Source organism: Cotesia glomerata, linkage group LG3, assembly GCF_020080835.1.
Source record: "Cotesia glomerata isolate CgM1 linkage group LG3, MPM_Cglom_v2.3, whole genome shotgun sequence".
Taxonomy (NCBI): Eukaryota; Metazoa; Arthropoda; class Insecta; order Hymenoptera; family Braconidae; genus Cotesia; species Cotesia glomerata.
Window position 1 is genome coordinate 19269423 of NC_058160.1, and position 18412 is coordinate 19287834.

The window sequence follows — 18412 nt, forward strand, 5'->3', positions numbered from 1 at the left end:
TTATATCCTTAAAAATGTCAATAATTCACAAGATACAAGGTAGTTTCTTAACTATGTAAAATTGCACTGTATTTTCTTAACTATTGACGTTTTTAAAGATATAAGCTCATCCCGATGTTACACTCATCGAGACCTTTCATTTTAGTGCCCACATCAATTTTTCATATATTTATATACATTATATATATGTATTCTATACATATATATATATATATATATATATATATATATATATATATATATATATATATATATATAATATATATAAATCTATGAAAAATTGATGGGGGTACTCAAATGAAAGGTCTCGATGAGTATAACTCCAGGATGAGCTTATATCGTAGAAAATATCATCAGTAGACAAAATACGACGTCATTTCTTAATTATTGAAATTTTTTAAGATATAAGCTCATCCCGATGTTACACTCATTAAGAGCTTCCATTTGAGTACCCACATGCATTTTTGATATATTTTTCACATATACATATAGATAATATATATAAATTTATAAAATATATGAAAAATTGATGTGGGTACTCAAATGAAAGCTCTTGATGAGTGTAATGTCGGAGTGAGCTTAACATATTTAAGAATATCAATATTTAAGAAAGTACAGTGCAATTTAACAAAAGTCGATATGTAATTAAGCAAATTTGATTTATTGATAGTTGGCAATTCTCGGCGGTCACATAGTGACTGCAGGTTGCTAGTGTTTTATATTTTTCTACAACGATGTCTACCAAACCATGCAATTAACCAATTTCGACGTTCTTCATAGCAACCGACGCCGATAATCAAAAGCTATAAATTAAATTACGACTACAATAACAATCCGACATTAATTGAATAAATTATTTCAAAAAAATACTTTTTTTGAATTATTTCGAAAATTTTTTCGAAGATTTTCGAAAATCAGGGTACAACTATTAACTTCCCGATTTTTTGAAAATTATTGATATTATAGCGGAAAGTTGAAAAATAGTTCGATTAACAATTAAATTTAATATCTAATTTTAAAAATTTCCATTAATCATTAAAAAAAATTTTTAATTTTATATATTTCCATTAACCATTAAATTCAATATTTTAATTTAAATGATTTTTGCTGATCATTAAAAAAATATTTTTAATGATAAATATTTCCATTCACAATTAAATTAAATTTTTTAGTGGAACATTTTTTCACTAAAGAATTGAATTTAATGAGTTAATGAAAATATTTTTCATTAAAATTTTCACAACTCTGCTTCATGGGAATCATTATTTACATAAGTAAGAATAATCTTTTCGATTTGATTGAATGAGGCCAATGCGATTGATTCGTCGGTACAGCAGCATAAATTCTTGCTTTTATAAAAGAATACTCAAATAAATTTTTGATAATTAATATTACAACAAAATGTACAAGAGGACATCATACACAGAAAAAAAATAGAATAGATCTTATTCCTATGTAGAATGGTAACCATTACTATGTTACATAGTAACTGAAATTTTTGTGAGAATTCTGAGTAAATTTGATGGAAATATTCTTAGAAATTGTGATAAAAATATGAGTAATAGCTCATTCAGTGCAGAATTAAATTCTGAAAATAATGTTGTTGTTTTTTTTATTTTTTTGATAAAAATTTCAATTTGTTATTAAAAAAAACATAAACAAAATAAAAAATCTCAGTTTTTTGTAAATAACTCAACAACTATAGGTGATATCAAAAATCGGAAAAAAGATCCTTAAAGAAGAAAAAATTAATAAAAAAAAAATCTCGACTTCCGGACCTCTAGTTTCAGAAACAATTATTTTTATTTAATTTTGAAAATAGGGTTCCGCGCGACTTTTATCACACGGCTACGCCGATGTTTAAATTAAATACGACAGCAGTCGCGCGGAACCCTATTTCAACATTAAATAAAAATAATTGTTTCTGAAACTAGAGGTCCGGAAGTCGAGATTTTTTTTTATTAATTTCCTCCTCTTTAAGGATCTTTTTTCCGATTTTTGATATGACCTATAGTTATTGAGTTATTTACGAAAAACTGAGATTTTATATGTTGTTTATGTTTTTTTTAATAACAAATTGAAATTTTTATAAAAAAAATAAAAAAACAACAACATTATTTTTAGAATTTAACTCCGCACTGAATGAACTATTGCTCATATTTTTATCACAATTTCTAATTTTTCCCGCAAATTTACACAGAATTCTCACAAAAATTTCCGTTACTATGTAACATAGTAATGGTTACCATTCTACATAGGAATAAGATCTATTCTTTTTTTTCCGTGTGATTTTCATTCCTGGTCCATGAAATAAGATAAAGGAATACTACTTATTTAAACTAGACATAATACGAATTTGTTCATTCATAAGTAACGCAAAATTGAATAAACATTAGTATTAAATACCTACATTTTTTAACTAAAGTTCTGAGAGATTAATGAATAGATAACTTGTCTTTAAACTCCGTGTACCAGTGTTCGCGCCCAGGACTGAGACGCAAACTTGATTTTAAAAAATAATCTGAAATTACTGCTAAAATGATAAAAAAAAAAATTTGATTTTAATACTAGATAGACGTTTGTGTTTCTGATCGAGGTAAATTGTTCTGAGTATCTTTTTTCACGACAGTTAAAAATTTACCATAACTGAAATTAATGACATTTGATCTTTAATTCTTAACTTTGACAGTTTACGCACAAAACTTATCCGATTGAGGCACACGGCCTCCCTTCGTCTATACTTATGTATATCCATTTTTCATGGAAAAATAATTCGCGAATTTTGATTATACAGACACAATGAAAAAAAAAAAACTAATTACAATGCAAAAGATTTTTCATTGATGCAAGTAATAAAATTAACTAATTACCGATGTAAGCAAATTTTGGAATGATAATATGATTTTTAAATGTGCTAGATATTTAATTATATTAATTATGAAGTACTAAACATGTTTTTAATTTAGTCGACTAACGTAGTAAAATTTTATAAATTTTCTATTCATTTTTTTGGAGTGATTTTTTTTGACTGAGTCAACATTGATAACATTATTGAAAATATAAATTTAAAATCGATTTGATTAAGAACGATATACATGTATTGTTAGATTTTTACATGTAAAAAACATATGTATTTTCATCGAAATAGAACAAAATAATAAATATGTCAAAAGAAAAAGGAATATTAATAATTAATGAATACTTAGAATTATTGAAGCATTTTTAAAAGAGAATTATAAAACAGAATTTTAGAAAAAACTTTTATAAGTAAACTACCAGTTTGGCCTTTTCCTAAAGTCTTTTCAAGCCGATAAGGCCCAACATACTGATGAGTCTCTTGAGTATTTAATACGACCGGACTTTCCTTGCCCGGTACCGCCGTCATGTTGGTTTTTGTGTCAGCCAAGTTTGAATCCAAATGTGCGTAGCTGGTCCAAGGAGCTCTTTCTCACAGCCACCTCAAACTGGCGAAGATCACACTCATTTCCTCAATGGTTTGTTAAAAATAATTATTTGCGACTTTGAGTGATCATTTTTTCTCATCGTCGCCGGGTTGAAATCGTGCACATTTTTTGCACGAGTTCGAACAAGACGCCAGTGTCGCCGAAAAGGCTGAAATTTTGCCTTCGTTCGCATTCTTATTTTAACGATATTAATGCTCTATTGAGATAAAATTCAATAAAGAATAAACATCTGAGTTGTAAATGAATTTTCTTTGAAGAGTGAGAATAGAATTTTATCATATAATATGAAGTCTGTAAAATAGACTATTTTACAGCAAATATCTATATCGAGTAGTTGATGATTTTTCCAGGTACGTTTTTTGACTTTTTATAATGAAATGAATATTGATGCCAGTTTATTACTGAATCCATATTTCTGTTGATAAAGAAGCAAAACAATAATAATTTGACATACAAAGTATGTATGTATGTGTATATAAAAAATTTGTTTCTATGATCTTGTTTCTTAGGTATGTACGTTTAAAATAGCACACTTGGACACATTCGAACGAGAAAAATCTTTCCAAAATTGTAATGCTTGAATCATTTATATGTCACGATTATAAGTATTTATGTCACTTATGGGATTTCCGTAAGTTTTTTGAAAAAGTTAAGTAACTACATTTTGTTATTGCTCAACCCCTTATTATCACTGTCAGCACTCATATTAAAAGCTTTATCACTTAATTCCACCATTCACTTTGCCCAACCCAATGTCAAGGTAACTGTAAAAGTAATTTATTTAACAACAGATTCAAGTTACTATTTATGAGTATAAATGTGTATGCGTGTATGATTATGTGTGTGCATAAATTTATGTATTTATGTAATATTGATTAAAAAAAAAATTAACAAACACCTATTCAATGAACACCAAATATTTTTGGTTAAAATGTTTATAAATTTTGTAATCCCCGTGTACTTTATGAAATACAAACCACACACCAAATAGAGAACGAAGCTAAGGGTAAAATGTAAGGCGCTCCCAGTTCGATTATGTGCTCGAGGCAAATGCGCGCGCATATTTCTTTCGTGTGTTGCAGAGTCACCCCCTGATATAGAGCGCCCACTGAGCAATATAAAACATGATGTACTCGTGGCTTTGCTTTTCCACACTTGCGCTAGTCTAACCCACTAATAAAAAATACTGCAGACACGTCTAGTTTATAATTATAATCTTTCCATTGAAGTGTATCATTATCTGACGTGTATGCAAGATACAGCAAGTTATTTAAGTTACAAGAAATTGAATCATTATTTGTACAAAGGCTAGTTTAAATGCAATGACAGAAGTTGACTCATCTTGTTAAACAAATGATGAAAAGTATTTGAAACACCCCTAAAAGCTTGAGGGGAATAAGTATAGTGAATCAACACCGGAAAGATCTTTTAATAGAATGATACATAGCTGATTCTGATATGGATTGATACTAACACAATAATAAGATTTCGAAAATTTCAGAATTACATTTCTAAATCAATTGATTTTCGAGAACTTTGAAATTTCTACATTTTATATTGATTTAATTAAAGTTTAACTATTGCATCTTCCCTTATTATGCAACTCTTTAAAAATTTTTGCTATTTTCTAACTCAACTCGTCAAATTAGGTAGAAAAATACATTTGGTTCAAATGTTTCTACATGTAAGGTAAAAGTCCCTATTATGAGACACTTTTCAAGGTAGGTTGAACATTCCTGCGAATAATTAATCCATTAAAGAAAAAAATACAATTTTAATCGCATTATACGATAATTTGATGATCATTAAATCAATATTTCTATTGTTTTTATAATTTTTTTGGTTAAAAATTAATTAAATTATGGTTTTTTAGAGGAACCTATATGACCCTATTTATGAGACACTTTAAAGTCACATGTCCCCAGTGTCTCAAACCACAGGACTTATTTTTGAGACAGTTAAAAATCAGCAAAGTTGACCAAATTTTATATATTTATTAATTTTTAGACAATCGTATTTACAAAAGAAGGAATTATTTCAATTTTTAATAAACTTATAAAAAATTTTTTATGAGTTAAACAATTAATCAACGCAAATTATTGAATTAAATCTACTTTTCTTTCTTGATTTTTTTTTGTCATTCCTTGACTTGAGCCATTAATTTTGTTTTCTTCTTTTAATATTTTTTTATTGTTAAATTTTTCCTCTTTCATGTTTTTTAACTTTTCTTTTTTTAACTTTTGTTTGTACCATTCATCAGAGGTGTCCACAAATGATAACTTTGACTTGCCTGTTTTTTCAATTTTTATTGTTTTTTTCTTCGGTAAATAATTCAATGGCAAAGTGAATATTTCTTTCGGAGGTTTTTCGGAACATTTATCTAAAAATATGAATTTTTCGTAATTTTATTCATAATTTTTAAAACTAGTTCATAAACAATTATTTTACATTACCTTTATCAACAGTTATTGATAAAATCTTGTGAATAGAACGATATTTGTCAATCATTGCAAGCATAGGATCTGAATTTTCTATCATAAGTTCTGAAAACAGTCACATTAAGTTAAATCTCTATTGAACATGAATGTGAGGTTGACATTTACATACCTAATTGATGAACTTTGTTGTTTATAGGATTTGTAGAATGAATATTTGTGAGCTCTGTTATAATCTCTCTGGGCTGTGCAGATATATCTAAATTTGTATCATCAGTAGAGATAGTTAGATCAATTAGGCTGTGTTCACTGAAGTCTTTAGAAGTGCTCCGTATTACGTTATTGCTATCAATTGATGATTCTTGAAGACTAACTTGACTAGATTCATGTAACCGTAAAAGTTGTCCATCATTCATTAAATTATTTTGTTCACAGTTTATCCCATTAAAATGATACTGTCTAAGACAGTAACGGATTGTTATACATCTTCAATAATTCAGTTTTTGTCACAGGTGACCCTATTACTGCTCTGTACAAAACCCACTGAACAATAACATCCTCTTTCTTTTTAAAGATAACACTGTCACCGGGCCAAGTTCTAATTTTTGCCTTCTCTCAGGACTAATACTTTTTCATTTAGCAAGGGTAGCAATCGGTACTCCATAAACAGCAGCTGCTTTTCTCAAGGACAACTCTGTGTCTTCCATTGCTTTTAGAGTTTTTTTCTATATTTGACGAATTATAAATACTTAATCCTTTTAACTTTTTTTCTCTTATTTTATTATTCATTTTGGAACACAACACTTTTTTTTCTTTGGTTGAATTTGATGATTGAGTTTTTATCACTTTGGAATTTTGTTTATGCTTCATTATCTCAGCTTTTTATTATAATTTACTTTTTACTTAGTCTGAAATAATACGAAATAAATAATATATTTTCAGAATCAATATACAAAAAATATTATAAATTTATCCAAAAGTTTTAATTAAAAACAGAAAACTTTGTTGACAAAGTTATTCAATGTTATATGATTTGAGGTTAGATTCATGATCTAAAGCTATTTGAGTTAAAATACTTACTTTTAGAAAAATATTTGAGGTTTTAATAATAGCCAATATTTTAGAACATATAATTGCACTATTTTTATAACTAATATCACATATTAGCAATATAAAATCTTTATAAATGTACACTGTCTCACTTAATCGGGACAAGTCGAAAAACATATGTCCGTATTACACAGTACACCGAGAAAAGTGTCTCATAAACCGGGGCATTAACGTAAATAAGTGTAGGCATTGTGAGACACTCAGATTTAAAATATTATAATAAAAAAAATGCATAAATGTGTATAGAAATAAAATCTATTAATCATCAGCTTTCAATTGATATACAATTTAATATAAAAGTAGAAGACACAATAAAATTACACTAACATAAAAAACTAGGTTGCCGTTGTCGTTTTACTATTCTTGGTCGTGGCTTTGAGCACAAATAACAAACCTCGCACTTTAATAAATATTTTTTAAAAACAGTATGGAATTAATTAACAGCCAAAGTCGAAAATTGCTTTTGAAATAGATGAAATAATATATTTATTATACTTTTAGTATGCTAGGGGTGTGTTTTTTTTTTATAAAATAGTATTTTTATGAAGTGTATCATAAATGGGGACATCGTCTCATAATAGGGACTTTTACCTTATATATAATGAAGCTCAATATATTTACTTTTTAGACGATTCTCGAGATAAAGATCAAATAACAGTCAAATCGTTTGGATAGTTTAGAAACAACAGCACTTCAAAATTTTTGAGAAATGCAAAACATCAGACTTTTGCTGGTTCTTCTTAAAATAATTTCTAAATGCAATGACATCGAATTTCTAGAAAATGCATCTGATAAATTCTTAATTTAAATAAGTTTCAATTTACATTTAAATTTATTTTTCTAGATCAAAAACTACTTATCGTTCTATCTTTATTCGTCTGTCGAATGATCTTTTCAAGTTTCCACCTCAAAAATAATCAATTTTAAAAATTAGAAAATTATTGATTTTTAAAACGTGCGTGTATGTGTGTGTGTAAATAAAATTTTGTCGTGAGATATCTTTAGAGTGAATCAACCGATTTGGATGAATGACAAAGCGTTCGAAAGAATTTGTTTAGAGTTAGATCTTATTCAATTTTGAAGTCAATCGGTCGTGCCGTTCCGAAGATATTCAAGAAATCAAAATAATAAAAAGTAGCTTTTCAGTTTTTTTGAAACATTTTTTAATTCTTTCGATCAATTATCTTAAAATAAACATTTTTCGAGCTTGAAAAACTGCATCGAATGCCACTAACTAGTTTAAAATCGAACGACACATTCAAGTTATAATCATTTAAAAATTTTCAAATAGTTTTTTTTTTTAAGATAACGTTGAAATTCTTTCATCAATCGATTCAAGATCTCATTAACAATATATATCTTTGCTTGAAAAATTGCGATCTGCTCAAAAGACATTGCTGTTTGAAAATCTCGAAAAATGTTGAGCTCGAAAAAGAAACCATCCGATTGGATGATTTTCAAATGTTTTCCAACTTCGAAAAAAGCAAGAAGTTTCAGGAATTGCTTCCATGGTCAACCGCTTATTAGATCATTCAATAATCATTTTTCCAAGTCATATATATATACTGAGCAAGAACATAATATTATATTTTTTTCAGTTTATGAAAAGTGGTATATCATACTAAATAATATAAATAACTTTTTTTTCAGCTCAAACTATTACTTTACCTAGATCTTCTAATAAGAGGGCGATTATCTTTGAACGGATTAAACAATTCATATTTGGTCCATGGCACACAACACAGAATTTTGACTACCAAAAGAGCGAAAGTTTCAATATTTCTAATGGAGAAATTTGGAGAAAAAAAAACGATAAACATTTTTTTTTTCGTAATATCTGCTGAATGTATTAATCGATTTTAATATGGTTCACAGTATCAAACGCATTTTTTAACTTCCCCCTAAGAAAATCGGCAAGTTATTGGTTTTACCCCGTTTTGCAAAAATCGAGTTTTCGTCAGATCTCGACGTTTTAAGGTCACAAGAAGCTTCCCTGACTATTCCCACGATGTTGTCATTATGTATGTGTGTGTGTGTGTCTGTATGTCGGTGTGCATGTTCGCGCGCGTGTGTGTGTGTGTGTGTGTGTGTGTGTGTGTGTGTGTGAACCGCTTACAACTTTTTAACGGTCTGACCGATTTCATCGCGGTCTGCGCCATTCGAAAGGGCTTGGCCAAACTTAGATTTTGAATACAATTTGGACCGATTCGGACCGGTAGATTTTGAGAAATCTCAAAAAAAATCTACAAAGAAAATTTTTTTAAATGTTGTTTTTTTTGGAATAACTTTTTAACTTTGGAAAAACATCATAAGTGCAATTTTAAGCGCCTAGGTATGGAATTAGCGGGAAGTTGCAGGGATGGCCTTCAGGGTCAACCGTCTTCTTAATTTTTTTTTTTTTTGAAAGAAATAGTGAATTTTTCAAAAATCTCATATTCTATCCAGCTGATTAAGTCATATTTTAGAGAAATCTAATTTTAGTTTTTTTAATTTTATTCCTTTAACAAAACTTTGTTTTACGAGAAAAGAAAACTTTAAACCACGATCCATTCAAATGAAATAGGATCGATTTAATATAGAATGAGCCATAAATATGATAAAAACTCGATTTTTTAACTCGAACCAAAAACGATAGCTGCCCTTTTCTTGAAAGCTTATAACTTTTTCAGTAGAAAGATAGGAATAACCTAAACGATAACTGAAAAAAAGACAACAAACTTCCAACAATTATAACCGTTATAACTTCTTTCGACAACGATAACTCACGAACGAATCAACCGATTTCGACCGGGCTGGCGGCGATCGACGTGGTTTTTTTATGTTAAGAGCTGATTAGTTTTTGGAATCGATCTGCAAAGTCATTTTAAAGTTATTGAAAAAAAACCACATTTCAAAAAATTTTTTTTGCAGTTTTTTTGAGATTTTTCAAAATCTACCGGATAGAATCGGTCCAAAGTATATTCAAAATCTAAATTTGGTCAAGCCGTTTTGAATGGTGCCAACCGCAAAGAAATCGGTCAAGCCGTTCAAAAGTTATAAGAGGGTCACATTCATACATAGATACACACACACACACACACACACACACACACACACACACACACCTGTGGCAGAGGAGAAACTGCTACCAGGCGCGTCCCCCCGTAGCGGATGGGAGAACGCTCGCTGTTCTTGGATGACACTAGGTCTCTTAGTTGATGAGGTACAGAGGGTAGGAGCCAAATAAAATACGCTCCCGTGGACAAAACTCCCCCTTTAATAGGTTGGTCACATTAACTGACCTAGCAAGATGATCGTTCCCTGCTGTAACTCACTGGGAGTGTCCGGAACCCGTGTCGATTATTTCCGACGATGCGGGCTACGGCTGATGTGAGCTTGCTCTGCCGAGGTGTAAGTTGCAGTTGCGGATCAGGAGCCAGCCACTTCGGGCCTTGATCAGGAAGTACGCAGTGAGTGTTAGAGATCGGAATCTTCACCGCCCCGAGCGAGTCTAGTCCGTCCGTGTATTCCGTGACTGGCTAAGTGTCGGCTAGGCCTCAGGGAACTGGGGTAGGAGTACTATCTCCGAGGGTACACCCGTTCCTAGTTATGGCAACCTGCTCCACTCCGTACGATGCGCTGGTAAATCAAAAAAGTATGAGTAATTTACAGGAAACAAATAAGAGTGGAAACGGGCTTCATGCCCAACAAGCAGCGATTGAAGCAAGCGCTGAAATGAAGAGAACGCAAGCGCTGGAGCACCTTGAAAAGCTGACCATTGAGCTGCAAGAGTTTGTCCAAACAAAGGTCATTATCCACAAGGAGATAAAGACTAAGACAACCGGTGTAGTCAATGCTCTTGGAAGATTCAAGAAACTGGACGAGGAATGGCAGTTATCACGACGACGCATTCAAACTGAAGTTGAGACGGAAGAAGCAATGGACACTGGAGCCGACGGTGACGGTGAATCTGCTGCTGAGGACAAGGGTGAAACTGACACAAGGTCTGGAAAGAGAAAGGACCGAGATTCGCCAGAGCCAACCAACTTGATAAGATCAACAAGACCAGAAGTGACGACTTGTTGATTACGATTTCAAGGAAGAGCACTGACAAAGGCCAAGCCCCAAAAGACGATCGCAGACATCCTTAAGGAGGAGGCCAAAGTGATCTGCAAAGGGCCACAGGAGACCATCGAGATCCGAGATGTCGATGATGACACGATGAAAGAGCATATTCAGACCGCTCTAAAGAGGGAAGCTGGAGAAAGTTGTGAAATCCCACTAGAGGCAATCAAGATCCGTAAAACCTTTAGGGGTACGCAAACAGCCACAGTGTCACTACCAGCAGCTGCAGCACAAAATTTACTGGAGGGAAACTGCAAAATAAGGATCGGCTGGGTCAATTGCCGAATGAGAGCAACGAAGAGACCCAATACAATGCTTCAAATGCTGGCACTTTGGGCACTTCGGATCTCAGTGCAAAAGCGAAGTCGACCGGTCTAAGCACTGCATAAGGTGCGGAAAAGAAGGACACAAAATTGCTGATTGTAAAAATCCAGCTAAATGTGCACTTTGCGTTGAACGGCACGGCGTAGAAAAGGCGGCTCACCATGTAGGCACGAACAGATGCCCCGTCTTCCAAGAAGCACTCCAGAAGATAACGAAGCCAAGAACATGAAGATATTGCAGCTCAACCTCAATCATTGTGAGGCTGCGCATGACCTGCTCATGCAAACTGTGCGCGAATCAGAGGCAGACGTAGCACTTATAAGTGAGCCTTATAGACACCTGAGTAACCAACCCTGGGAATCCGACAGCACTAACAAAGCCGTCATCTGGTCCTGCGGTAAATGTCCTTTTCAGAGAACAGTCAACAATAAAGAAGCCGGCTTCGTAGCAGCATGGGTAGATGGCCTCCGCTTCTACAGTTGCTATGCACCACCTAGTCTCTCTAATGAACAGTTTGAAAACTTCCTTGATCGGCTAACTGAGGATGCAAGAAAACACTTTCCCGTGGTAATAGCTGGTGACTTCAATTCCTGGGCAGCAGACTGGGGCAGCAAGTTCACTAATACACGTGGAAAAGCACTTCTCGAGGCAATGGCCACACTGGACGAGATCCTTCTTAACACCGGTGACACGCCAACGTATACTAAGGGAGAGGCAAACTCAATTGTCGACCTCACATGGGGCAAGATGGGCCCCCTAAAAAATTCAATTAATTCAGTCTTTTTATCCTTTTTACTTTATTTGAAGCTTTGACCGGATAATAAAAAACTAACGATTCAAGAGCATTAATCTTAAACCCAAAATATCAGTTCTGAGAATGTTATTATTTTAAATCAAGCACAAAAATTTTTAATCTAAAAAAGTTTACTTCATTAAAAATTTTTCTGCTCCATTTAAGATTATTTAATTCTTCGAATTGATGTTGCTGGTTCAAGATTTTTGCTCTTGTATCGAGACAATTTTTTTTTTTTTTTTTATCAGAGAACGTATTTGTTATCAATATGCTCGAAAAGCTCAAAATAAAAATTTGGAGAAAAATAGGCTCGCAAAAAAATTAACTAATATCGTTTTATTAGTTAACTTTTAACGAAAATATCGGAAAAAAAAAATTTTTTTTCTGGGGCACGATGGCTCTCCTCGCCAAGAAATCATATAAAAAAAATTTTTTTTTTTAATGGAGCCATCACCATCAAAATCTAGAGATTCTCCTCCCAGAAAACGTCGTCGAGGGAAAAAGACGATTCTTACGAGTATCGCCGAGAACTCAAAGAAAAAAAATCAAGATGAAGCAAAAAAAAAGACCTCAGTTAAACAAAAAAACAAAAAAAAAATCAAAACCAAAAATTTTGAAAAAAAAAACATTTAAAATATAAAAATGATGATTGCCATTGTCTATATTACAATGGACTTTACTGACTCCACAGAGTCATGGATTCAGTGTAAAAATTGTAATAAATGGTCTCATGATTCTTGCGTAGGTATTGATGGCGGAGATTATTCTGACGAATATGTCTGTGATCATTGCGAATAATCGTATAATATACGATTATTATTTAATGTCATTACATTATCTCGATGTGATTTCCTAATTATCAAACATTTATTATATTTCATATTTTATTCAAAGTTTAATTTTTGTTAACGTTTTACAAAATTATAATAAATTTTATTGTTAAGCTGTTAATTAGTTTTAAATAAATAATAATTAATGATAGAATTAATTTCTTTTATTGCACTTAGAGGTTTTCATACTACGTACAAGAAAAAATACAGAGATGTTATTTATCAATAAATTGGTTACATTAGTTTACATTGATTAAAAATCACATGCTAAGTTTTCAGATTGAGCTTTTAAAATACATAATATCTTGAACCTGACCTTTTTTTGTTTTTTTTATATATATTGTTATCAAGTCAAAATTAGAAATATGAATTGTGTAGAGTAAGGCACGCTTGAAGGAACTCAAATAAAACTTTGAGATTGGGTTTCAGCTTGGTGCAGAGGATATCTTGATTAATAATTAATGATATAATCATTACTGTTTTAATTTCAAAAAATTGTGTTTTCAATTTTTTATGAGCTATATAATTCAACTTTTTATTAAATTCTCAGCACAATTAATTTTTTTCTGATTAATTTTACCCAAGATAAATACCATTGACCTGAAAAGGCCTAAAATAATGAATTCTTTAAATTTATCACAATTCGAAAAAAAAAAAAATTTTTTTTCATGACAATTTTTTTTTCGAGTGGTCCATTATGCCCCACATATCACATATTGGCCCAAAATATGATAAAAACATTATAGAGGTCATAACTTGATGGAAAATGGAAAAAAAAATTTTTATGCCGGGGACCGTCGTGTACCACTCTCCCCTGCATGATTCAATTTTTTGTAAAATTTTTCAGTTCAATTAAATTTTTTCTAATTCATTTTACCACAAATTTATCACAATTTAAAAAAAAAAAAATTATTTTTCGTTACAATTTTTTTTTCGAGTGGTCCATTATGCCCCACATATCACATATTGGCCCAAAATATCATAAAAACATTATAGAGGTCATATAACTTGAGGAAAATTGAAAAAAACAATTTTTACCTAATTTTTGAGAGGGCCGTCGTGCGCCAGGTTCCCCTACTTGTTACGACGAAAACATCTTTGCAAAGAGCAGACTTGTAATGAAGACAACAGACTCAGTAACTTCAGCCCTAGTATTTATACACGGAGAAAATTAAATAATAACAATTACTATCTAGTTATGGTGAAATTTTCTACTATCAACCTGATAGTAGTGAATACTATCTAGATGATTGTATAAATCATCTAGATTGTAACATTCACCATATTTATAATAATTGTTACAATCCTGTATGTTCCCTGAATAAGAAATTTAATTTGAAATGATTTAAATGCATCGGATTTGAATACTATATAGATATACAATTAACATGAAGGTAATCATTTCAAATCATCTTTCTGAATCAGGGTTAACTAGAATTAATTAGTATTATTATTCTAAATAGTTATATTTATAATCCAGATGGTTACATTTACCCTCAGAAATTATAATAGTTTTTACTCGCAATATTTTTACAATTCTGGGTGATTTTGTTGATGACGAAAACAAGTATTGGAACCTTTTAAAATACTCAAAAATTATAATTGAAATTATCACTAGCAAAAAAGTGTCTAAAGGTTGTCCTAATTATTTGAGCTCATACATAACGAGCTACCTGCCATTACACAATGAACTATTTCCTGGTGAGGAGATTCCAAAATATATGACTGTGCACTATCCAAGGATATTTGAACAACATGGATTGATTTCACAAACTTCATCCATTAGAAACGAAGCGAAACATCAAGGTAACGAAACGCAAATAGTTCGAAAAATCGAGTTAATGTTAACCGTACCATAGCAATGTGCAGTCAATTGCGTTTAAAGCAATGATGTTCTTGTCAGCATCGGATGTCATGAACCTTTACCATTTAAAATAGACAACTCTGTTCAAGACATTCAGTGGATAAGTTTTCGAAATGATAGGATAACAATTAATTCAATTATATGAAACCGTCAGACGAACCATCATTTTACTAGGTTAAAAAAATACTAAATGTTAATAATGACCAAATTTTATTTATTACTCAGTACTTGGATGATTCTTATTTTGATGAGCATAATCATTTAAAGTTATTGACAGAAGCTTTCTCACTTGGAAATTTTTATTTTACATTGATATAGACGACTGTACAGTAACTTATTTCAACATTTTAAACAATGAAATGTACATTACTAAATTATAGATTTAAATAGAAAATATTTGTTTACAATTTAAAAGTAAAATTAAAATAGGGCTAGTACGCCAATGAGGAGTTTATAATATAAATAATTTTAATACTGTATTTTAATTTTTAAAAAATTATCGTTTTCTTGTAGAAATTTTATAAATAAAACTTAAGTATGTCATTATATTTGTATTTGAAAATTTACAATTTTGCAGCAGTATATTGTAACAGGTACTTTTTGACGTATTTTCACCCCCGACTCGATTTAAGCTCGCCGGAGTCCAGGATTCTAACAAGGGTAAATCTTGATTAATTAAACTCGAAAATTTAAATATTAACAAAACAGAACCTCTTTATTCTAATGAACAAAATAATCATCTTATACATTTTACAAAAGAAAACGGCGATTACTCAAAATAAATTTATTTATTTAGGTTAACCCACTCATACACGGCGTTTACAATTTACTTTTACCATCGTCAGTAAAATCATTCTTCCGTCGTACTTCTCAAAAACGCGTCGCTAATTCCTTTCCGTCGGCCCTCTGATGCCCAGCTCCTGATGGGTGACTAGTGCCGCCCCGCAGGCCCTACTTCGCGGATAATTTTCGGGCTTTATCAACCTGAAAATTATTATTAAAAGCGAAAATTTTTGACGAGTTAACGCCACCTATCGCACGCCGTCGAACTTCGGGAAATTCCCGAAAAATTATTAAATTTAAACTAAATTTTCAAAAATTAAATATCAAATTCATTCAAACAATTCATCAGATTACATCAATTTCACACAAATTACTTTTCCATACAATTTCATCGTCGAAACTTAGAAAAAAATTTTCAAAAAAAATAATTATTTCACCAAAATTATTTCCCATAAGAATTTAATTCCTGGGACTTAAAAAAATAATTTATTAGATATTTCGAATTTATTCGAAATATTTTATTTAAATATTAATTTCAAGTAAAGTCAATTTTTGTTCTTTGAAAGAACAAAAATTATCACGACGCGGTTTCGCTTATATTAGCTCGACGATTTTTACCGCGAGCGAACAATCGACGCCATCTATCGCGGCGATGGCAAACTAACCAAATTCATTTGTCTTTTAGCCGTCGTTTAAAATAATTTTAACCAAAGAAATAATTATAAACAAAATAAAATACAGATTATTATTATTTATAATAATCGTCGTAAACAAATAATAATGACATAAACGAAACTTGTCGAATTAATTGTTTCAATTAATTATTCTAAACGACGTTGTGGAAGATAATCAATTTAATAATTTTTCATTAATACTTTTAAATCAACAATTAACCCTAATAATAATTATAATAGTAATAATAATAATTACCCAGTAAACACGTTTACGTCAATGTGACGTCAAAATGACATTGGGCTATGTCAGGATTTACGTAAGATACAAGTCACGAATGAGTCATATATGACTCATTATTTCACACTTCTTGACGTAAGATTCTGACGTAAAAATATGACGTAGTCATGACGTCAGTATTATGTCTCAATGACATTTATGACGTCAATATGACATACCTGTGATGTCTATATCATGATAATGATGTCATTATGACGTAAAAGTGATGTAAGTGATGTAAGAATTGTACCTCAGAAAAAATATTTAAAAAAAAATTTCTCAAAAATAAAAAAATGGCAATTTTGAAATTAATTATAGTGTTGTGGACTTATTACAAAGTTTGAAACACTAGTTATATGTTGATACTTGATGAAAAAATCCTGAAATATGCTGGGCTCGAACTTGGGTCCTCACGTATTGAAGTCTGGAACGCTGCTCACTTGTCCAAGTAACGGTAAATGTTACGAAGCAAATAACTTATGTGATAAGCCTAACATGACGAAAAATGCTTATTTCATCATTTTTTCTGAGATTAAATGTATTTTAAGAGCTGGAATTGTATAAAATTCAAGTCTAATAATTTATACAATTTTATAAAATTTCATTAAACTCATGAAATTTTATAAAGTTCTATAAAACTTTGTAAAAACTCTTATAAAAGGCTCTTTAGTGAAACTTATGGTAATGAATAGGCAATTTATAAATTTTCATAAGAATTGATTGAATCTTACACTTTCAAAAATTTTCGTCTAAAAGCGGACGCAGAGAACTTTAGACTCTCTGCGGACACAGAGAACTTTCACAGAGTGAAATTTTTTCAGAGTAAACGATGTATCCGTGTCATTTGAATATTTTTAATATTTATTGATTTCTCAAGACTCGAATTTTTTTTTTTATTTAATTTTTCCGAAAATTTAGTATTTTTCATTTGGATTTTTCTTCTTCAAAATTTCAATTTACAAAATTTAGATTTTTTTAATTTCAACTCTTTTAAGTATACCATTTTTAATTTATATTTCTTTTTAATTTCAATTTTTTCGAAATTTGAATTTTTAATTTAACATACTAACAACATTATGAAACTTGATGTACACAGTAAAAAATTTTGCGTCATTGTGTCAAAAATTTTTTGTGTTAAAAATTTTTATGTTAAATATTTAACATTTTATTATGTTGATTTAACACAATAAATATTAAATTTACACTTAAAAAGTTAAATATTTAACACAAAAATTTTTAACACTAAAGTTTTGACGCAATGACGCAAAATTTTTACTGTGTAAAATACTATTAGTCTCGTCAATAACAATCATGGAACTGTTTGAATTATTTCAAATACAATGTTTCATAAGTAGCAGCACTAATGTCAGAAAATTATTTTTCAAGTAATAGTGCAATATTTAAATGACTGACATTTAATTTCTTGACGCGAAATCATAAGAAATTATATGTTTACTCGCTTGACGGTTTAAAAATTTAGAGTTCATGCCACATTAATTGAACTCGGTATTTTGTTATCAGTTTCACACCAAATCATTTATACTGAATGAAGTCGAAAATATTTTTACAATGGATAAAAGTACCTAAATTCATGGAAAAAATATAAGTGAGAAACATATGCAACGAAAAAAAAGTATTTCTTGCACTAAGAAAATTTTGACGGAGGCTGAAGTTATATTGGAGCAAGAAGTGTTTTAGTGTCAAGATATTTTGACTTCATTCACGAAATTTTCAGTCATCTCTAATATATTCTT

At 30.5% G+C, this 18412-nt stretch overlaps 2 protein-coding genes across 7 annotated transcripts in view; both read right to left on the bottom strand.

The window, feature by feature from the left end:
- The window catches only part of LOC123261519 (serine/threonine-protein kinase BRSK2), a 32930-nt gene that overhangs the window by 9577 nt on the left and 4941 nt on the right, over positions 1–18412 (bottom strand). Inside the window, exons 1-2 of one of the 6 annotated variants that reach the window (XM_044723154.1) lie at positions 4363–4542; positions 3277–4228 (exon numbers count right to left, since the gene is read on the bottom strand). The exons of 1 other annotated variant lie outside the window; for it this stretch is intronic. In XM_044723154.1, coding sequence (XP_044579089.1) covers positions 3277–3385 — 109 coding nt within the window. In that variant the 5' untranslated portion in view covers positions 3386–4228; positions 4363–4542. Of the gene's footprint in view, positions 1–2410; positions 2428–3276; positions 4543–18412 lie in introns of those variants that run through there. 4 more of the 6 variants (XM_044723156.1, XM_044723153.1, XM_044723157.1 and 1 more) reach the window with 4 other exon arrangements.
- On the bottom strand, positions 5181–6315 carry LOC123261431. The gene is made up of 4 exons (XM_044723024.1): positions 6072–6315; positions 5918–6007; positions 5614–5844; positions 5181–5200 (listed from the first exon to the last, which is right to left on the bottom strand). Exons 1-4 carry the CDS (start codon positions 6313–6315, stop codon positions 5181–5183), a joined length of 585 nt encoding a protein of 194 aa, XP_044578959.1.